The 21985-nt window shown below is 51.6% G+C and overlaps 1 protein-coding gene across 2 annotated transcripts; it reads right to left on the bottom strand.

Moving 5' to 3' along the window:
• Positions 1 to 486: 486 nt before the first annotated feature.
• Positions 487 to 19711, bottom strand: MEOX1 (mesenchyme homeobox 1). Of its 2 annotated transcripts, XM_004620978.2 has the most exons (3): positions 19255 to 19711; positions 3348 to 3520; positions 487 to 959 (listed from the first exon to the last, which is right to left on the bottom strand). In XM_004620978.2, the coding sequence occupies exons 1-3, from the start codon at positions 19709 to 19711 to the stop codon at positions 837 to 839; spliced, it is 753 nt and encodes a 250-aa protein (XP_004621035.2). In that variant the 3' UTR covers positions 487 to 836. The 2 variants fall into 2 exon arrangements, with proteins under 2 accessions (XP_004621035.2, XP_054989270.1); XM_055133295.1 differs by lacking the exon at positions 3348 to 3520.
• Between the last annotated feature and the right edge of the window lie 2274 nt (positions 19712 to 21985).

The following is a 21985-nucleotide window of genomic DNA, read 5'->3' as shown; positions in this document are numbered from 1 at the left end:
CCACAATCTCAACAGATCCTCCCCGGATAAGGGTTTTTGGAGGTACACATGGGAGGGGTGCCAGCTCAGTCCCCAGAGGGAGAGGGATGCTCTTTGTCCCGTCCGGGCTTTGGCCCAGCTGCCCTGGCCTCACCCCTCCATCCTGAGAACACCTTGCTAACTTTGTCTCAATCACGGGAACATCCGGGGAGCTTGGGGGTGCAGTTCACAGCGATATCCCTGAACTGATTTGGAGGAAGCAGGGCCCCAATGCTACTGTTGGTCAGATTGTCCTCTTCTGGCCAGTGTCTGTCCAGAACTTGCCATGTAACAGCCGCCAAAGGCTGAGACAGGGGCTGGTTTCTCATTTGCAAGAGCCGAGCTTCTATTCTCCAACCTCCTTGCACTATTGGCGTGGGGTGGGGGGCAGTGTTAGGGGGCAACCGAGAGAACCGGAAGTCACCGAAAAGACAGTCTTGGGCTTCCAGGCTGTGTCTCCTCTCTGGGTCACGTGCCTGGGGGGGGCAATCCTTCCCCCTTCTGCTGCTGGTGGTGTCAGCATGGAGGAGGGGGAGGAGGAGTGGAGGATGGCAAGGATTTGCAGAGAAGTGGGGTCTACACTGGGCAAAGATCTGACTCCAGGAGAGCTGTGGGAAGAAAAGGGGCTTCGAGGAGCAATGCTGGAAGGAACTTTCTGGGCTCCCGGAAACACTGGGCAGGTTCATCTTCAAGAGTCATTTCAAGATGTGGAGAGGCTGCTCTGAGGAGGCGGGAGAAGGTGGAGGAGGACTGGGGGGAGGGGCAGGGCGGGAGCAGGAGGGGTGCAGTCCTCGTCTGTTTTTTCCCTCTGGAGAATCTCACTCTGAACTTGGAGAGGCCGCGGAGTCCCCGTCCTCGGGGTCTTGCTCATGGGGGGAGATGGGCTGACCCCCCTTCACGCGCTTCCACTTCATCCTTCGGTTCTGGAACCACACTTTGACCTGAAGAAGTGAAAAAGCGAATGAGCCAACTCACCTCCGGGTAAGTGGAACCTCGTCCCCATATTGATGCTGAATGAGCCAGGAGCGACTCGGGGGACCCGCTCAGAACTCTGAGCACACCTCCTCACACCTCTGAAAGTTCCAGGATCCAGCCCAGCGTCTGCCCCGAGAACACCCCGCCCCATAGAGACTGGGAAGGTTCTAAGTGACTCTGCATTGCTCCCCCACCTTCTTCCGCAGGCCCCGCCCCCTACACAGGGGCCTCCCCTCCCAGCACCCACTTCTAGTGAACCTTACACAGCAATGGCTGGGCAGAGAATCCATGACCAGCCTCATCCCAGCAACATTTTTGTATAATTTTTAAAAATTTTTAAAAATTTAAAAATTTAAAAAAAAATAATTTAAAAAAATTATTATTATTGGGGCTGGAGCGATAGCACAGCGGGTAGGGCGTTTGCCTTGCACGCGGCTGACCCAGGTTCAATTCCCAGCATCCCATATGGTCCCCTGAGCACCGCCAGGAGTAATTCCTGAGTGCAGAGCCAGGAGTAACCCCTGTGCATCGCCAGGTGTGACCCAAAAAGCAAAAAAAAAATTATTATTATTGGGGCTGGAGTGATAGCACAGCGGGTAGGGCGTTTGCCTTGCATGTGGCTGACCCGGATTCGATTCCCAGCATCCCGTATGGTCCCCCAGCACCGCCAGGAGTAATTCCTGAGTGCAGAGCCAGGAATAACCCCTGTGCATCTCTGGGTGTGACCCGAAAAGCAAAAAAAAATATATATATATTATTATTATTGTTTGGGGGGGCTATGCCCAATGATGCTCAGGGATTACTCCTGGCTCTGTGCTTAGGAATCACTTCTTGCAGTGTTCAGGGAACCATATGGGGTACCAGAGTTCGAACCCAGGTCTGTTGCATGCCAGACCTGCTTACTCTGGCCCCACCAGGAATATTTCTAAAGCACTTTCAGCTTCCATAGCTCTGGTTTGCATTCTTTCCCTTCTGAGTTTTATTACTCTCTGCAGGGAGGTCTTAGATTCATAACCCAGAGTCACAGGGCCAGGAGGTGGTGGAGGCAGTATTTGAATTGAAGCCTTTTGATTCTCCAAATCCAGCACTCTGGCAGAAAGCATGAGCATCTCTAAGCTGCTATCAATATAATAATGATGGGTCTGGAGCAATAGTCCAGTGGGGAGGGCATTTGCCTTGCATGTGACTGACCCAGGTTCAATCCCCAGCATCCCATATGGTCCCTGAACACTGCCAGGAGTAATTCCTGAGTTCAGAGCCAGGAGTAACCCCTGAGCATCACTGGATATGACCCAAAAAGCCAAAAGAAAAAAAAACATAAAAAGTCAATGGTATTCAAAATATTTATAATAATGATGGTAAATCACTGTCACTGTCATCCCGTTGCTCATCAGTTTGTTCGAGCGGGCACCAGTAACGTCTCTCATTGAGAGACTTATTGTTACTGTTTTTGGCATATCCAATACGCACGGGTAGCTCGCCAGGCTCTGCCGAGAGGGCTCGATACTCTCGGTAGCTTGCCGGGCTCTCCGAGAGGGGCGGAGGAATTGAACACCGGTTGGCCACATGAAAGGCGAACACCCAACCACTGTGCTATTGCTCCAGCCCAGTGATGGTAATAAGAATATTAATCCCACTTTCTTGCATGCCAGAGCAGGCAAGTGGGAGGTAGTGTTTTTCAGGGTGCCTTAAGGCTGCCTCCTATTCAAATCACCTGAGAATGTACTAGAAACACCAAGTTTCCTGTCTTGCTCATTATGACTGTGAAAGCACTTCCTGCCACACCAGAATCTTCACTTTATTTACTTGTTTGTTGTTCATTTTGGACTCCGTGCTCTGGGGATACTCCTGGTGGTGGTCAGGGAACCATGGGCCCGGGGGCTCCTGCATGTGAAGCATGGGCTCCTGGCCCATTGAGTTATCTCTGCAGCCTGGAACTCTGCATTTTATTTATTTGCATTTGGGGGTGGGCTACATTCGGCAGTGCTCAAGGGTCATTCCTGGTAATGCTCAAGAGACTCTGCGGTGCTGAAATTGAACCACGGTTGGTCTCATGCAAGACAGATGCCTCACACTCAAAATACACTCTAATTTGGATCAGAAGTGCTGATGCCGGCTGTGTGTTTGAATCCCCTTGGGGACCCTGAGGATCCTGGGTGCCAGACCCCACCCCAGACCTATGAAAGCCATCCCTGAGGGCGGTACCCAGACACCAGCATGTTCAAATCTCCACAGTGAATCTCAACCACAGCCGAAGAATAGAATCAGTGGACGGGAACAGAGGGAGAAGAGGAAGAAGGTTCGGGGAGGAGTTGGGGTGGGGGAGGGCGGGAGAGGAGGTCCCTTGGCCACACCTGCCGCTCGGAGAGGTCCAGGTTGACGGCGATCTCGTATCTCCGGAGCCGGGTCAGGTAGTTGTGATGGGCGAACTCGGCCTCCAGCTCCCGCAGCTGCTCTTTGGTGAAGGCTGTCCTCTCCTTGCGGGCCTTGTTGCCGCCCTCCGCCTTCCCTCGGGGCTCCTGGTTGTCTGGGGGAGAGAGAGGCCCGGACAGGAAGAGGTGAGTGACCTCAGCAGCAAGACAGCTTCTTCTGTGTCTGTGTTGGAGCAGGGGTCAGGGTGGGGCTCAGGGGACTGTGTGGTGTCAGGGATCAATTCCAGGCCTCTTTTTTTTTTTGTTTTGGGTCACACCTGGTGATACACAGGGGTTACTCCTGGCTCTGCACTCAGGAATTACTCTTGGCGGTGCTCAGGGAACCATATGGGATGCTGGGAATCGAACTCGGGTGGGCCGTGTGCAAGGCAAATGCCCTACCCACTGTGCTATCTCTCCAGCCTCTCAATTCCAGGCCTCTTGCACTGCATAGAGCATGTCTGTGCTCCAGCCCTTTCAGTTCTTTCTCAGACACAGCCCCTTAGTAATCAAGGATGGGCCCAGAGAGACAGGACAGAGGCTAAGAAGCTAGCCTTGCACAAGGCTGGCCTGGGTTTGTACCCCCGATACTCCGTATGGTCCCCCAAGTCTGCCAGGAGTGATCCCTGAGCACAGAGTCAGGAGTAGGCTCTGTGCACTGCTGGGTGTGGCCAAAAAACAACACACCCCTCCCCTCAAAAAAAGCAAAAACAAAAACAAAAGATGATAAGAAAGAATCCACATGGTCCCAATATTATTTCTTCTAGGGACTCAATCCCTTGAAAATGAGGGAGTATTTTTTCCTTTGGCTCTCAACTTTTGGTCCCCCATTTTTGTCTTCCCAGAGCAGGAGAAGCTGGCCTTGGCTCAGGGGTGATCTCAGCTATCCAGCCCCCGCCCACCTGGACTTTAGCTGGGATCAGTGGGGTGAGATGCTCTACACAGACACAGCCACCCCAGCCCCGTTCACAAGGCAAAGCCAAGAGCCCACCTACTCAGTAGGTCTGGGGTGAGGCTGACACAGGCCTTGCACCTCTAACACCAAGCAGTCACAAACCCCTCAGGACTGTAGGGGGTCCCAAGCACTGGCCCAACCCTCCCGCCCTCAGCCAGGTGAATCCAGAATTGGCTCTGTTCTATGCACCAGAAACCCGAGCACTGAGCTGTTAAGCAAATGGTCCACATTCATGACGATGGTTCATCTGAAGATGCAACAGGAATTCAGGCCGCAGAACTCACTGTTCTCATGAAACCCATGGCGGAGCCTTTACAGGCTCCCAAGTGTCCCTGCAATGAAAGGGACAATTGGGGGCTGGAGCGATAGTGCAGAGGGAAGGGGAAGCGACTTGCCTTGCATGAAGCCAGCCCGGTTCGATATTTGGCATCCCATATGGTCCCCTGAGCATGCCAGGAATGATCATCCCTGAGTGCAGAGCCAGGGTGAGGCCTGCGCATTGCCAGGTGTGGCCCTCAAACCAAAACAAGCCAGAAAGGGGACAAAGGGACGATATGGTTATCCCTGAGGCAGGGCGGGAGGTGCCCGCCCTCCAGACCCTTACCCAGGAAGGGGGAACAACACCCCCTATGGTGCCACCCTCAGCCTTCCTGTCCTACTAGACTCAGATTCTCTCTTGAATTCTGCCTTGTCCCTTCTGGCGGGGAATGGAGCAGGACTCCGGCCCCATGGTTGAATGTGCAGTGGGGAGAAGGTCCTGGGGTAGGAGGTAGCGGGGAGAGTGAGCCTGGAGCTTATGTTCCAGACCACAGGGGGTGCGGCCCCTAGAGGGGGGTAGGCTGGGGAGAGTCCTTTGGCACTCCCCTTCCCCCACACTCTAGGTGTGAACTCTGGCCCTGCAGACCCTTCTAGTGCTTTTCACCCAACCAGCTCCTCGATCCTACCTCCTGCCCCAGAGTTTCAGGTTTCTCACTCTGCCTGCCACAAAGCCACTGGGCTGCTCATGCCCCAGGACCGAGGAGCCACCTCCAGCCACCATTAACCCCTTCCTGACCCCGATGCCCGAGCACTGGGGAGCGTGGGGACCTGCGCACGTGGTTGGGGTCACTAAGGGAAGCGTTTTTTTTGGGAGGGCAGGGAACGGCAGGAGGTCTCAGCGGGGTAGGGGAGGCTGGCAGCCTCTGGGAGGAGTCGAGTCGGGAGTCACAAGCAAGCCTTGACCTTGGCCACCAGGGCGGGGAGGGTGAGGCCAGGAAGATCAGAAGACACCGATTCCCACCCACGCTGGCCTCCCTATTCTAGCTCAGAGAGGTGAGCAGGGCAGGGGTGGGGGCAGGGGTGGGGCAGGCAGGGGGTGTCACAGCCCTGCGGCTGGATCCTGGCTCTGGTTTGAGAGAAGCCACTTCATCTTTCCCGGCTCCAGCCGGTGGCTTGATCTAGAACCCGGGGGTGGGGGTGGAGATACAGCCCGCTGCCCGCAGGGTCATTGAGAAGGTGAATGACCTGCAGGAACCCCAGTGTTCTTCCAATTCTGGCCCGGAGAGCTTCACCAGTAATAATTCACAGTCCTCTCTGGCTGCTAGACCTCGTCTGTGGGCTAAATATCCACAAAGCCCTCCGTTTGCCGAGGAGGAATCACCCTCAGAGTTGCTGGGTGCAGGGCTAACTTTGAGGCAGGCAGCTGAACCGGAATCCAGACCCACCTGGCCAGGGGAGCGCGGGCTGCCGGCGCAGTGCCACTTCTCTGCTCTGCATCTGGGTACCCAGCCAGGGAGCTCTGTAGCTCTGCCCATCCCGGCCACCACCAGTGTCCCTGCATCCCCTCCTGCTTGATGCCACACACTCCCTCTCCCCTTCCCTCTGCCTACGTCTGGGGCGAGGGTTCTGTGGAATCCCCAAACCCGCCCCCTCCTCCCCACAGTGGGAGCTGCAGCGAGACCCAAGAGGGCTGGGGCAGTCCCAGGCTCTGCTTGTGTTTATAAATCCCAGATGTCACCCTCAGCAGCCCCCAGAGGAAGGGGGGCTTAGGCCCCAGACCCTACCCTGTCCCACTGCTACCAGGTTCAGGACAAAGGGGGAAAGTCTGGGGCCTCTGGAAGGGGGGTCCAGGCCAGAGGTCAGTCCCTTAGAAAGCAGGGCGCTTCTGCTGCTGGGTTTGGTCCCTGCTACCCTGATTTATTCAATCTGCAGACATGGGTGAGGGAACAGGCTGGCATCTGAGCTCCCAGCCGGGCCAGGAGTGGGTGAGGGCTGGCAGGGCTGCGGTGCTCCTCTGCCGACCTTCTCCGCGTCCAGGAGCACTTTGAAGCCTGATTGCTCAGAAGCTATGCGGGACCCCGGGGCTTGGGGATACAGTTTTTGTTCAGAACAGACTGAGCAGGCTCCAGCCCAGGACTCCTGCTCTGGCCTGAGTGCAGACTGTGTCATGGTCTGGGGTTCAACTTGGGGGCTCTGATCTGTGCCTCTGGGAGGAGGAAAAGGACTCTGGCTGGGAGGGAGGGGACAGTGGAGGGACAGAATGTGGGCAGCGCCCATCCTTCCCTCCATGTCAGCCACTCTGGGTCCTCAGGCTTCTCCAGCCTCTGCACATGCTGGATCGGGGGTCAGAGCAGGCTGCCTGGATGGTGGCAGATTGCAAAGGGTCCCTCTGGGCTGGGGTCTCTGCCTCACCAGGATTTGAGCCCAGGACCCCTAGGATGCAGCCCATGCCCAGAGTGTTAGATCTAAGTTTAGGGGCTCGGGGGATTTCCAAGTGCAGGCAGTGGTTTCTACACTCCGGGGTCCCTTCTAGAGTCCGTGTTTGGAGGAGCCTCGGACTCAGCTGGCCCCGTGTGTCCACACAGCCCGGAAGTCCTGGACATAAGCCAGGTGTTCCCCAGTTTGACGTGAGCTTGGGATGCGCCCCCGCTCCTGTGTCTTCCAGGCTGCAGTCCAGCAGGAAGCTGGGTGTGGGGACGGGCACACTGGCCGGCTGCTCAGTGTCCTGCAGGGGCCAGGGGATGGGCTCATGATGGCCAGCTGGCCAGGAGCACTTCCACTGGAAAGTCCCCCTCCCTGCTTTTAGGGACTCATTCCTAACTCTTCTCTCCTGCCCCCCTCCCTGTGGGTGCAGGATAAGAAAGCAGGGGTCTGCTGGGGGCCAGAACTAGGCCCTGTCTGGGTGGGAAATGTCTAGTGGTTAAAAGTCCAGCAGGTGGATAAACTCAGGGGTCCGTCTGAAAGAGAGGCTCTGCTGACCTATGGGTCTTGGCAGTCAGAATGTCTTTATTGGGGGTGTCTCGCAGGTGGTGCTCAGGAGGTCTGGGGTGGGAGGAGGGTCTCCTCTGGTCCCCCCCGAAGGGCATGAACTCTGCCCCCATGAGTTATGGCTCCAGCCCCCAGATTTGGCTACATGGGAGAGAACAGGGGCTTTGCAAGGTGCTAGGCTGAGGTGAGGCTGTTGCAGGTGGGGGAAGAGTCCAGTCTGATTGGTGACTTTGTAAGATGCGGAGATGGGACACACAGATCCCCATGGCTGTATTTCACAAAGGAAAGACCAGGTGAGGACATGCCTGCAGGCCAAGGGGAGAAGCTGACCGAGAGACCAAACCTGTCATCTTGAACTTGGAACCCTCGGAGCTGTGAGCAAAGAAACTTGTTGAAACTAGCTGGAGCAATAGTACAGCGGGTAAAGTGCTTGCCTTATATGTGGCTGACCCAGGTCCCCTAAGCACTGCCGGGAGTAATCCCTGAGTTTGGAGCCAAGAGTGACACAGAAAGAAAGAAAGAAAGAAAGAAAGAAAGAAAGAAAGAAAGAAAGAAAGAAAGAAAGAAAGAAAGAAAGAAAGAAAGAAAGAAAGAAAGAAAGAAAGAAAGAAAGAAAGAAAGAAAGAAAGAAAGAAAGAGAGAAGGAAAGAAAGAAAGAAAGAAAGAAAGAAAGAAAGAAAGAAAGAAAGAAAGAAAGAAAGAAAGAAAGAAAGAAAGAGAGAAGGAAGGAAGGAAAGAAAGAAAGAAAGAAAGAAAGAAAGAAAGAAAGAAAGAAAGAAAGAAAGAAAGAAAGAAAGAAAGAAAGAAAGAGAAAGAAAGAAGAGAGAAGGAAGGAAGGAAGGAAGGAAGGAAGGAAGGAAGGAAGGAAGGAAGGAAGGAAGGAAGGAAGAAGAAAAGAGAGAAAAAAGAAAGAGAGAGAGAGAAAGAAGAGAGACCAGATGCTTTGCATCTGTTAAAGTTCTACACACCGTTTTTGAAAGCTAGACTATAAGGCTTAATTGAACAGTCTCTGTTCTCGACTCTTTATAGAAAGTTGATCTTTGTTCTGATCTTTGACCTGATTAAGTTGGTTTGGACAAAGAGAACATTTTAAAGCACAGGGGTCATTCTCAGTGGTGTACACAGTGAACAGAACTTGGGTACTTGAACATGTGTGTGCGCTCCCACTTGAAATTATCTCCCAGGCCCATCATCTCATTTATAAAAAATAAAAATGTAGAGAGATACACAAGGGTTTGATTCTTTGATACGATAAAAGGTGCAAGATGATGCATTATTTTTACCAAACTTTTTTTTTCTTTTTGGGTCACACCCGGCGATGCACAGGGGTTACTCCTGGCTCTGCACTCAGGAATTACTCCTGGCGGTGCTCAGGGGACCATATGGGATGCTGGGATTTGAACCTGGGTCGGCTGCATGCAAGGCAAATGCCCTACCCGCTATGCTATCACTCCAGCCCCGATGATGCATTATTTTTTTTCATATTCAATGTCACATACATTTTTGGCATAACAAAATAGGGTTGCAATTAAGTGCTATATACTTCATTTACTATGTACTATTTCTTGATTTTATTAAGGAAATATAAAAGGTCTTTTGCTAAGAAAGAAGAAAGAAAAAAGAGAAAGAGAGAAAGAAAAGAAGAGAAAGAAAGAAGAGAGAAAGAAAGAAAAAGAGAGAGAAAGGAAAAAGAAAGAAAGAAAGAAAGAAAGAAAGAGAGAGAGAAAGAAAGGAAGAAGGAAAGAAAGAGAGAGAAAGAGAGAGAAAGAGAGAGAAAGAAAGAAAGAGAGAGAGAGAAAGAAAGAAAGAAAGAAAGAAAGAAAGAAAGAAAGAAAGAAAGAAAGAAAGAAAGAAAAAAAGAAAGGAGGGAAGGAGGAAGGAAGGAAGGAAGGAAGGAAGGAAGGAAGGAAGGAAGGAAGGAAGGAAGGAAGGAAGGAAGGAAGGAAGGAAGGAGAATCCTGAGTCCAGCCTAGGAGGAGAACCCTCCCTCCCCTGACCCCCAGAACAGAGAACAAGGCCAGGAGGGCTGCTTGCAAGGTTAGCCCATAGGGGTCCCCTCAGCAAACTAAAAGAAAAAAATTGCCCCTTCCTCCAGACTGGGGAACTCAGCCTCATGTGACCACTTAGCCCTCTAGCTGCTAACCCATGGCAGCCGCTGAACTGCTGTTTATTTCCCAGCCTGGTTCTTGGAGCTCATCCCTGTGGCCCGTGGGGATTCCGCAGAGATAGACCAGCCGCATGTGTCTGTTTATGTGTCTTTCTGTCCCCACTACACACCCTGGCCCGGAGCTGGTTTTTATCACCGAAGTCTGGTTTGCTGCACACATTTTTTCATGAGTGAGATTGTAAACGTCCTGATGCATTTCACAGAAGCACATCACACACGGTAGGAACTCTCAGGCCGGGGGAGCCACTCTGAATCAATGAAGAAACGCCACACGGCAATAGAAGTCATAGGCCGGACACTGGTGGAAGTTTTCCCACATGAAAATATTTCAGTCAGTGCCAGGGAGATGGCACAGGTGAATCAGATATCATTCCTTCTTTTCAGACACTTTGATTTAAGGACAAAGGCCTGTGCTTTTGTCACTTTGAAAGCAACGCCAACTGTGGTTTGATGCTAGAATGGAGATATAAGCAAGGCATGCTCATGTGCCAAGAAAGGATTCTTGGGGCCACAGTGACAGTATAGCATATAGAGCATTTGCTTTGCACCAGCTGACACCAACTTAATTCCCCGCACCCCATACGGTGCCCTGAACCCCACCAGGAGCAATCCGTGAGCACAGAGCCAGGAGTAAGCCTTAAGCACCACCAGGTGTGGCCCAGAAGCCAAAAAAAAAAAAAAAAAAGGATTCTTGAACACTGAACAGACTAAGAATACAAGAAAGAAAATTTCTTTGGTATATTAGAAGCCTAGGTAGCAAAGTTCATAGTTAATATCATACTTGATAGTGAAAAAGTAAAACCTGGGCTGGACTGATAGTACAATGGTTAGGGCACTAGCCTTGCACGCGGCCAACCTGCATTCAATCCCCAGCACTCCATATGGTCCCCAGAGACCACCAGGAGTGATCTCTGAGTGTAGAGCTGGGAGGCAACCCTGAGCACCACCAAGTGTGGCCCACAACCCCCCCTTGCAAGAGAGAGAGAGAGAGAGAGAGAGAGAGAGAGAGAGATCGATCTTTAAATCTCTCCCTTTAAGACCAGGAAATAGGGAAGAATGCCCACTCTTTCTACATGATACTGGAAGTCCTCATGAGAGTAATAGGCGAGGGAGGAAAGAAAGGCTTCTAAGTAAAAAAAAAAAACAAAAAACCTAAAATCATCTGTGTTCATAGATGATAAGATAATGCATGAAGTAAACCTAAAGACTTCACAAGAAAACTTTTGGAACAAATCAGTAAGTTCAGAAAAGTTGCAGGGTACAGAATCAGCACCAAAAAAAAAATCAGTTGTTTTAATACACTAATGATAATCTGAAAGAGAAATGAAGAAAAACATTCCATTTGTTGAGCATCAAAAAGAATCAACTAGGGGCCGGAGCGATAGCACAGCGGGTAGGGCGTTTGCCTTGCACGCGGCCGACCCGGGTTCGATCCCCGGCATCCCATATGGTCCCCCAAGCACCGCCAGGAGTAGTTCCTGAGTGCAAAGCCAGGAGTAACCCCTGAGCATGGCTGGGTGTGACCCAAAAAGCAAAAAAAAAAAAAAAAAAAAAAAAGAATCAACTATTGGGGCTGGAGCGATAGCATAGCAGGTAGGGCGTTTGCCTTGCACGAGGCCGACTCGGGTTCGATTCCCAGCATCCCGTATGGTCCCCAGCCCTACCTGGAGTAATTCCTGAGTGCATGAGCCAGGAGTAAACCCTATGCATCACCGGGTGTGACCTCCCCCCAAAAAATCAACTATTTAGGAACAAACTTAATTGAGGAGGCAAAAGGCTGGCATACTAAAAATTGGGAAATGTTGCTGAAATAAATTAAAAATACTAACGAAAAGACACACAATGTTTAGAAATCAGAAGATGAATTTTTTATAAGCCCATTCAAAGCTATCTACACATTTAATGCAATTCCTATCAAAATCCTCTTGGCATTTCCCCCAATAAATGATGCTAAAATTTGTGTAGAATCTCAATAAATCTCAAGATGTCAAACAATCTTGACAAAGAAAAAAATGTTGGAGGCCTTATATTAATTGATTTCAAAAAAGAGTACAAAGCTACAGTAATCAAGATAGTAAAGTACTGTTAGACAGATTGAAGGAACAGTCTGGAAAGTTAAGAAGTGAAACCTCACATCTTTAGTAAATTTATCTCCAGCATAAAGGGGAAAATAAATATTTAACAGAGTTGGGAAAACTGGCTTTCCACACAAATGAATGAAATTGGGCCCTTATACATAAAAATTAAAATAAGTTAATAACCTAAGTGTAAGACCAACAAGTGGAAAAGACCTATAACTCTTAGAAGAAACTGTTAGACTGACACCATCAAGAATGAGAACAAAACCATAGTAAGTAGTGAGGATGTATAAAAAACCAAAGTCATGTGGATTGTTGGTGAGACTATAAAATCATCCAACTACATAGAAAACATGAAGTTTCCTCAAAAAAAAAAAAACACACAAACACCCAATATCCCAAAACTAGAACTCCCATACTACCTAGCAATCCAAAAACAAGAATTACCATATGATCAAGCAACCCTACTTTGAGGTAAATATTCAAAGTAATTTAAGTTAGGATCTCAAAGAGATACTTGCACATTTTTTTTGCAGAATTACTCACACAAGCTGAGAGGCAAAGGAACCCATGTTTTTTGTTGTTGTTGTTGTTTTTGCTTTTTGGGTCACACCCGGCGATGCACAGGGGTTACTCCTGGCTCTGCACTCAGGAATTACTCCAGGTAGTGCTGGGGGACCATATGGGATGCTGGGAATCGAACCCGGGTGGGCCGCATGCAAGGCAAACGCCCTACCTGCTGTGCTATTGCTCCAGCCCCTGAGGAACCCACGTTTTCATCAGCAGATGAATGCATAAAGAAAATATGGCATATTGACACAATAGAAAAGAAGGCAATTCTGTTACACAACTCAGATGAAACTCAGGAACATTATTTGAAGTAAAGTAAGTCAGTTACAAAAAAGACATGATTGGGGCTGAAGCAATAGTACAGCGGGGAGGGCAAGGTGGAATTTGCCTTGCATGCGGCCGAACCGGGTTTAATCCCCAGTATCCCACATGGTCCTCTGAGCACCTCCAGGTGTAATTCCTGAATTCAGAGTCAGGCGTAAACCCTGAGCATTGTCAGGTGTGACCCAAAAAGGTAAAAAAAAAACCCCAACCAAACAAACAAACAAAAAAAAGACATGATTCCATTTTATACAAAATACCAAAAGCTGTCAAACTCTTAGAAATGGAAAGTCAAGCGCTGGCTAGTAGACCCAGGCCTGAGAACAGGGAAGTTATTATTCAGGGGATAAGCAGGTTCAATTTTGCAAGATGAAATAGTTCTCAATCGATTGAACAATAATGTACATGGTTAACTGTTGTCACACTCCACTATGGCTACAATGGTATATTTGTGGTCTAATTTGGACCACCCCAGGAGATTTCCAATACAAATTGCCCATGAAAGGTATCTCAAGAGAACTCCTACAGGAAGTGAGATGCGGGTTGGAGAGACAGTACAGAGAGAAGGCACTGGCTTTGCACGCAGCCAGCTCTGTGCAGTCCCCACCCATATGTTCATGGCCTCCCCCAGCACCACCAGGAGTGACTAGGAGGGAGCCCTGAGCACTGATGTGTATGGCCCCTACTCCCCACAAAGTGAAATTAGGTGTGACGTCTATAAGATCAGTCCAGTCTAGGGTAAGCCCTCTGATTTTCTGATTTGAAATTTCCTTCTTTTTAAATTTTTAATTTGGGGCCATTCTTGGCAGTGCTTGACAGCTACTCCCCGTTCTGTGCTCAGGGACTGTTGCTGGCAGTTCTCAGGAGTCCATGCAGTGCTGGGGAATGACCCTGGGTCTGCTGCATGCAATGCTTACACCCAGTCTGCTGAATCTTCTCTCTGGTTCAAAATTAAATCGTAGCTTTTGCTGAATGGGAATTCTGTGCAAGTGGAATCAGACATTCACAGAAAGAGAGCAAAGATTCTTGAAGGGTGCAGATTGCAAGCTGATGTTAAATAAGTAGCACGGGGCCTGAGCGATTGTACAACGGGGAGGGGATTTGCCTTGCACATGGTCGACCCAGGTTCGATTCCTTGACCACCAGTAGGAGTAATTCTTGAGTGCAGAGCCAGGAGTAACCCCTGAGCATCACCAAATATGACCCAAAAAGCCAAAGATAAATAAATAAAAATAGGGGCTGGAGTGATAGCACAGCGGGTAGGGTGTTTGCCTTGCACACAGCCGACCCAGGTTCGATTCCCAGCATCCCATATGGTCCCCTGAGCACCTCCAGGAGTAATTCCTGAGTGCAGATCCAGGAGTAACCCCCTGTGCATTGCCAGGTGTGACACAAAAAGCAAATAAATAAATAAATAAAAATAAAATAAAATAAGGCATCTAGCAATATCACTTCTGGGGACATCTCCTGGGGGCACAAAACACACAGCAGAAACACCATCTGCACTCCTATGTTCATTGCACCACTGTTCAACATAACCAGAATCTGGAAACAACCCGAGTACCCAAGAACAGATGAATGCATAAAGAAACTATGGCACATCTACACAATGGAATACTATGCAGCTGTTAGGAAAAATGAAGTCATGAAATTTGCCTGTAAATGGATGGACATGGAGAGTATCATGTTGAGTGAAAATGAATCCAAAGGAGAGGACAGATACAGAATGATTGCTTTTATATGTGGTATATAAAAATGTATATATAGTAGAAGACAAATATCCATGGCCAGGGAAAACAGGGGTCAGGAGGACTGGTCAAAGGTTAGAACTAATCACAAATGTGTGTGGGGCTGAGGGTAGGTAAGATAGAGAAGAGACAGTATGACAACAGTAGGGGAGAATGATCACGCTGGACAGGATCTGAGGGTTAAAGTAGGTAAAGGGATATTCTTGATAATCTTTCAATATCAATATTGCAAACCACAATGCCCAAAAGGAGAGGGGGGTGGAGGGGGGGAGAAAGACAGAAAATAAAAATGCCTTCCACAGAGGCAGGAAGGTGTGGGGGATGGGGGTGGTTGGAGGGAATGGGGGGGCAGGGGACCCTGCTGCTGGGAAATGTACCCTGGTGGAGGGATGGGTATTGGAATACTATATGACTGAAATCCAATAATGATCAGCTTTATAAGGATCTATCTCACAGTGAGTCAATAAAAAAGTTTTAAAAAACCAAACACATACACACACACACACACACACACACAATAAAGTAGAGAACAGAAGGGAAACCAATGACATGGGTGGAAGGTAGTGGACACCAGTGAAGGGATTGGTGTTGGATCATTGTACACCTGAAACTCAATCACAAGTATCTCTGTAACTTTGTAATTCATGGTGATTCGATAAAAAATAAATTCATTTTAAAAAGCAAAATACAATAAGTAGGGGACCAGAGAGATCATTCAAAAAGCTAGAGGATATGCTTTGCATGAGGAAGGTCTGGGGTCTATCCCTGAGCGCCACCAGGAAGGACCCCTGAGCACCCAGCCAGGAGAAGCCCGTGAGCACCGCTAGGTGTGCCCCCAGCCCCAAAAAGTAAAATAAAATAAGTAGGACTTCAAGCAGCAAAGCCTTGGGAGCCGGGAAGAAGTATCTAAGCAACCTGGTAGGTGGAGGGAGAAAGGGAGTGTGGTTTGTGGTCAGTGCAGGTGGTCGTGGGCACCTGTGAACAGGATGAGGTGGGAAACACAGAAGGGGCCGGGGGACCAAGTTGTGGAAGGAAAGATTCTCAATGGGACTCATGAAGAGCAGATTCTGCAGGAGAGAAACCTGGCAGGCCAGGGGACTCCCTGAAGAAGCAAGGAGAGCCCCGGGCAGATGGGACAAAGGCGTCTTCTGGGGCAGGGCGAGGAGGTAAGAGGCCGGCACAACGGCCCACTGTGGGCAGAGAAAACAGATGGACAGATTCCCCTGCGATCAGCCAGGCCGATCACATGCGACCTTCCCTTGAACCCCACCAGGAAATCACCGAGAAATCCTTCCTTCCCATAAATCAACAGCGACCACGGTAGCCACCGACAGATTGGGGGCAAACAAAGTGGCCTCACAGCTGTCCCTGCCGGCAGGGGGCTTTTATACCCACCGGCCCGCCGCTGGAGGAACATAACATCCCCCCTGGTCTCCTAAATCAGTTTTGTGTTGTGAGCCAACAGAAGATCTCGGGGTGGGGGTGGGCCAGCACCCCCCCTCCAGCCCCTCCCTCCACCACCACCTTTCCTGATTATTTTCTTGAGTGAATCAGTTCCAGCTTGCAGTGGGGGCCCACAGGGAGTGATTGAAAGTGGCAGGAGAAGCTGAGCACAGAAGGTTCTGGTGAAACTTACTTTTTCAGTAACTTTCTGGTTCCAGGGGCTGTTCCGCCAGTCAGTGTGGGATGCAATCAATTTGGGGGGCCCTGCAGGGCCCAACTCACCCCCTCCCTCCCACCCAGACCGACCTCTTCGTTTCCAACTCTTACTGGATGATAACTGGATTTTAGACCCAATAACGACGGCAAGAACTTCCCGTGTCCTATTCCGGACTTGGGAATTTTGCCGACAGTACATTTAAACTCTTTGATTCCCCCAGCCCCCAGAAGGTGCTCTAAAGTACAGAGTCACACTCGTGTTTAAAAGCCAGTAAGGGAAATTTGGGCCTAAGAGTATTAGCAGTTGCTGTGTATACTGAACTCAGGGCAAGGCACAAGGGTTAATATTGGGGTAGCTGCATTTAACCTTCACAGCGACCCTGCGAGAAGGTGCCGTTGTTATGGTCCCATTTTACAAGTGGAGAAACAGCCACCAGGAGGTTAAGAAGTTTCCTGAAGCTGCTGTGCTAACGTGTGAACGTGTGTGCCCGGCTCTGAAGCCTGTGGGAAATGCCTTTTGGACCAAAGCTCATTTACCTTCCAGAGAGGGGAGCCGGGGAGAGAGGGGCACCCTGATTAAGTGCAGAACCCCAGGGGGGCCCCAAACCCTAGATATCAAGGGAAATACTAATTCCGTGCAATGTTTTTATAAATCAAGGTAAGTAGGGCTGGAGAGATAAGCCAGGGCTACGGCGTTTGCCTTGCAAGCATCCGTGCGTTTGATAAACAGACACCACATAGGGTCCCCCAAGCCCCGCCTCCTTCAAGTAAGTGATGGTCCCTGAGTGCAGAGCCAGGAAGCCCTGAGTACATCTGGGTATGACCCCCAAACACCTCCCCCTCCCCCCAAAAATAGACCATGGTAAATAAAAAAACAAGTAAGAATAGTCACCTGTGATCAAAATATCAAAAACTGAAATAGAAAATCCAGCAGGGATCGGGGGAAAGGGTCATTTCCTGTGAACCCAACTCAGGATTCCTGGAGCCGGTCCTGAGCTTGGCTCCTGGGTCTGGCCTCTGCTCCGGCTCCCTGAACCCATCTTTCCCACCCTCAGTTTAAGTTCCAGCGGCAGAATCCAGAGACCGGGGCTCCAAAGACTTCCCTGCCCAGCGAGAACAAATGAAACTCAGCCCATGCCCTCCTGCCTCCAGGGATCGGGGATCAATGCGGGGGGGGGGGGGGGGGCTGCTGCTTATTGTGGACCTGGCTGGCGAAGCGCCTCCTGGTAGCCTCCCCTGCCACCCCACAGAGTGCAGGAAGGAGGAGCGCTCAGGTGGGCTGGGCAGCTCTGGAGCGTGTCAGCTCACTCCCCAGGGCAGGCTGTGAGCCACGACCCAGCAGGAAGAACAGCATCTGGTTGTACTGAAAAACGGAAGGATTTTGCTCCCGCCCTTGGCTTGGCTTGGCCCATTTCTCCCCAGTGCCCTTGGCTCCTGTTTCCCTGGAAAGTGGCAGGATGCAGCCATGGGACATGTGGGCAGAGGCGAGGGCGGGTGGGGGTGTGGGGTCCGCTACCGTGGCAGGCGCCAGGGAGGGGAGCGCACTGCCGTGAGGCACTGAGCCAGCTTCTGAGCACTCCCGGGAGAGGAGCAGCCAAAAGTCCCATCCTCAGCCATTAGTCTCCAACCAGGGCTAGGAATAGTTCGGGAATGAACGTGCCAGGGCTTAAAGGGCCCTCCCTGGAGCCGCCGCCCGCGGGGTCACTGCCATGCCCTGGGCTTCTTCGAGCAGAGACTCTGAGAAGGGCAAAGCGAGACTCTGAAATCAACAGAAGTCTGGAATTTAAGGGGCCGGAGCAATAGTCTAGCGAGTAAGGCACTTGCCTGGCACACAATCGACCCAGGTTGGATCCCTGGCATGATCTGTGAGGCATAATCTGTGAGGCAGAACCAGGAATAAGCCCTGAGCACTGCTGGGTGTGACCCAAAAGCAAAAAAAAGAAAAAAGAAAAGAAAAGAAAGTCTGGCGTTCAAGTTCCCTTCCTAGGGTGGGGGCCAGTGGTCTGGGTTTGCCTGGGGTTGAGGGATTTTCTGGGTCACTGAACTTTTGAGGCTGAAACTGGGAGTATCAGGACAAGTTGAGATGGGTCAGTCACTTTATTGGGATGGACTCCCCGCCAGCAAACTCCCCGTTTCTCCTTTCCACAGCGGAAGAACTGAGATACGGTAAGACCTGCCAGACCAAACCCACAAATTGGTGGCACCCCAAAGGGCTGATCTGCCTGCATCCAGCACCCCCCACGCCCCGAACGACAGCACAGCCATGGGACATTCCCCAGCGGTCTCTCCACCCTCGGCCTGTGCTCCGTGGGGACAGATCCACTTCCTCACACCTGCACGCCCTCTGCTCCCAAGAGCACTCTGGGGATGACTAGGACTTTTGCTCTCTCCTGCCCCTAAATAAACTCTGAGGAAAGTTTTCTGCAGGTTCAGACAGATAGCATCCCAAAGAGATCATCAGAAGGGCGTATAGCAGGCCAGTGGGGTTGGAGCATGATGGGCACTGCCTCATACCACGCAGGGTGGGTACAGAGAACCAGACTACCAGCAGACAGAGTCAGGGGAAACCCAGGAGGGCCCCATGGGGGAGGTGTCAGACTCCACCCCACCCTCTGCCTCCTCTGGGGCTTTACCTGCCCGCTAGGTGTTGGGCTGGCTGCTTCCCCCCAAGATCAGTGATTCTTCAGGAGGGCTCAGAGGAGGGGGCTTTCCCGAGCCTCACCCAGCCTCAGCTACCCCTGAGACTGGGTCCAGCAGGTGAAGCCCGGGCGGGGGCAGCCTGCCCTGAATCCATCAGGCTTCGCTCCCCGCCCGCTGTGCCCTAAGCCGCTTCTCTGCCTCCTGGACAAGAGGGTCCCGGCTCTGTCTGCCTTAGGGGAGCCCCCTCAAACCCAATTCATCCTTTGGCTGGCACTACCTTCTCGGGGCCCAGAAGTGTGGGAGATGCTAGAGAAGGCTAGAACTCGAAGAAGAAACCCCCAAGGGTAACCTGGTCTTTGGGTGGGGTGAAATAATATTTGCCCCATACAGCTAGGTTCAGAGAGGGCAAGCAATCCCCCTGAGATCACACAGTAAAGGAATGATCCAGGGCTCCTCCGGCACCTACCTGAACTCTCCTTCTTCCGCCTGGTTGCCTTCTTCTCCGTCTCACTGCCAGTGCTCCCGGGGCCCTCGTAGTCCTCACCGGCGGCTCCCCTGGCATCTACCAGGCCGGGGCTGCTGGCCCCCATGTCCTGGGAGCTGCCAGTAGGACCCGGGGTGAGCTTGCGTGGGGCGTCAGAGACGGGGAAGTGCTGCGGAAAGGCTGGGTGCTGTTCAGCAAAGAGGTGCTCCTCCTGGGGTAAGCTGTGTGGGGTGGCTGCTAAGCAGGAGGCTGAGAAATCGGGGTACGCTGCTGTCGCCGCCGCCGGGAAATCTGGCTTCTGGTGGAAGGAGAACGGGGTTGGCGGGTAGTGGGGGAGTCCCGAGGCCCCGCCGCCTTCCGCGTGGGGGTTACGGAGGCAGCCCCAGACCGGGGCCGGGGGGTGAGCACTCCGCATGCAGCTGCTGGCCATGGGATCCATCTGCTGTCCGCCGTGGCCCCGGTCTCTGCAGAGGTTTGCGTCTTAAACTTTTTTTTTTTTGATTCAATATTTTTTAATGCAAAAAAAAAACACCTTTTTTTTAAAAAAAAAAATAGGAAGGAAAACTGTTCAATAGAAAATTCACCCCAGACACCAAAACAAAAATCCCAACTAACGCCTGTTCCTTAGAGTCGGCACACGTGGGGCCGGTCACACAGCTGCGTGTGCACACGCCTGGGGTGGGGGGTTCTCCTGGGTCCTGTCCCCCGACACACCAGCCTGCTCAGTGGGGGCCCCTGTGCGTGTATTTGTCGCCCATGACACTAGACATTGTCACTGTCCCCAGCCCAGAGGTGGAGTGCGTCCTGGAGCCCGCAGCAAATGCCCACCCAGAGCCAGGGCCGGGGAGACACTTTTAAATCCTGCGGTGGGGAGAGAGTGACAAATTTCTGAAGTGAAATGTGAGAGAGGAGAGGGAGGGGTTAACCCGCGAGCACACGCTCCCCTCCAACCAAAACCCGAAGCAGGCAACTATTAATCATCAGAAACCTTATATGCACATCTGATGGGATTTGCAGATGGAGACTTTTAAAGAAACATTGTCTGTATTTTTTTTTTTTTAAGGAGCAAGCAGCAACACACACACACACACACACACACACACACACACACACACACACACACACACACACCCTTTAAAGTGCCTCCTGTAACACTATGAAGTTATTTTACTGCACTGTTAACAAAATTCCCCAAGACTTGGATTTGGAAAAAGTTTTAAGTCAGATCCAGAATCCATCAAAGGCCAAATTCCAGGGAGCGACGCGGTGAGTAAGCGTAAGAGACAAGTTTGCTGATTGCATTTGATTTAACGGCCCTTCTGCTGCCTTCACAAAAATAGATGAAAAGGGATTTTTTTTTTTTTTAAAGTCTCAGTGACCCACCATGGTCTGTAGTAGAAAGGAAGACTCAGTCCAGGAAAAAAAAAAAATTTTTTTTTTCTCTCTGTCCAAAGTGACATCCCACTTTCTGGGTGACTGAGGAAGACAACGTGTTCCTCCTTCCGCCCGCGCCCCCAGCCGACACGCGGATTAGCCACTGCGCTTTCAAGCCACTTTTCTCCGGGTCAAAGGAGAAACAGGAGACAGGCTCTTAGATGAGTTCCTGCCTGTTCTCCTGCCCTTCATTCACCTCTTTCCCTCTCCTCACCTCCAAGGCCATGGGGTCTCTGGCTGGTGTAGAGCGAGACGTGAGGGGGGGACACACAGTTCCCCACCAGAGTTCTCACACACCAACATTCTCGAGGGTTCTCTTAGCTGGTGGCAGCCCGGGGACCATTTAGCACAAGGCCCCTGCCCTGTGGTCACGCCGGAGGGTTAGTGGCATTTCTTGGCCACATCCTCTCCCACTAAATGTGTCCAGAAGCCGGGGCAGTGGGACCTTCCTAGCAGAGCTCCTCTGGCTGAACCCGGAGACCCCAGGGCTCCCGGCGGCTGCACACGAGCTTCATGGACTCGGGAGCCTGTTTTCTGCGGGGGGGTCACCAGCGTGCCAGGGGCCGGGAGGGGAGCTGGCTCGTGGCCAAAGCCCGGATTCTTCTCCCCACTCGGTCCAGGATTTCATCATCTTGCACACGCTTCTCTTCCCATCCTCCCGACTCCCGTACACGGGCTTAAGTGACGACTCACCAAATGAGCCGAGAGAGAGAGAGAGAGAGAGAGAGAGAGAGAGAGAGAGAGAGAGAGAGAGAGAGAGACTGTAAATAGAACCCAGGGACACCCCTCCCAGGTGCTCTGCTCGGGGCGAGGTGACACTGAGTTCAAAGCTTGGCCTTGACCTGCCCGCCAGTGTCCCTGGGCTGAGCGACCTCCTGACCCGACACCCGCCAGGGCTGAGTCTGTCCACTGGCTATAGCGCCACTCCCACCACCCTCAGGGCTGCCCACCACCTCCTCCAAGCCAAACACTTTCTCCTCCTGACTTGTCAGGAGGGGACACTGAGGCACGGTGACTGTGTGACCCACTGGGGGGGCCCCGTGTGGGAAGTGGAGGAACCAGGATTCAGGCCTGTCTCGGGACAGCAGCCGGTCTGGGGACGGAGCCTGTCGCCTCTTGTGCAGGCACCATGCGCTCATCGTCCTCAGGGGGTGCGCAGGGAGGATGGGGGCGCTCAGCAGAAACAGCCTTGCGAGGCTGAAGGGGCTCTGGAGGGGGTCTGGGGGAGATCAGGCCTGTCGGCTCTGCGAGGAAAAACCTTCCCAGGGGCCCAGCAGGC

Source organism: Sorex araneus, chromosome 3, assembly GCF_027595985.1.
Source record: "Sorex araneus isolate mSorAra2 chromosome 3, mSorAra2.pri, whole genome shotgun sequence".
Classification (NCBI taxonomy): Eukaryota; Metazoa; Chordata; class Mammalia; order Eulipotyphla; family Soricidae; genus Sorex; species Sorex araneus.
The sequence above is the reverse complement of the archived record's forward strand: the minus strand, read 5'-3'. Positions and strand labels throughout refer to the sequence as shown.

Bases quoted from the DNA above. Each gene is read 5' to 3' on its own strand.
- MEOX1 (XM_004620978.2), bottom strand. From the start codon at position 19,711: ATGGATCCCATGGCCAGCAGCTGCATGCGGAGTGCTCACCCCCCGGCC. The intron at 3,521-19,254 runs GTAGGTGCCGGA...TCTCTCCCCCAG, and splicing joins GCGGAAGAAGGAGAGTTCAG to ACAACCAGGAGCCCCGAGGG. The intron at 960-3,347 runs GTGTGGCCAAGG...TCACTTCTTCAG, and splicing joins TGGACCTCTCCGAGCGGCAG to GTCAAAGTGTGGTTCCAGAA.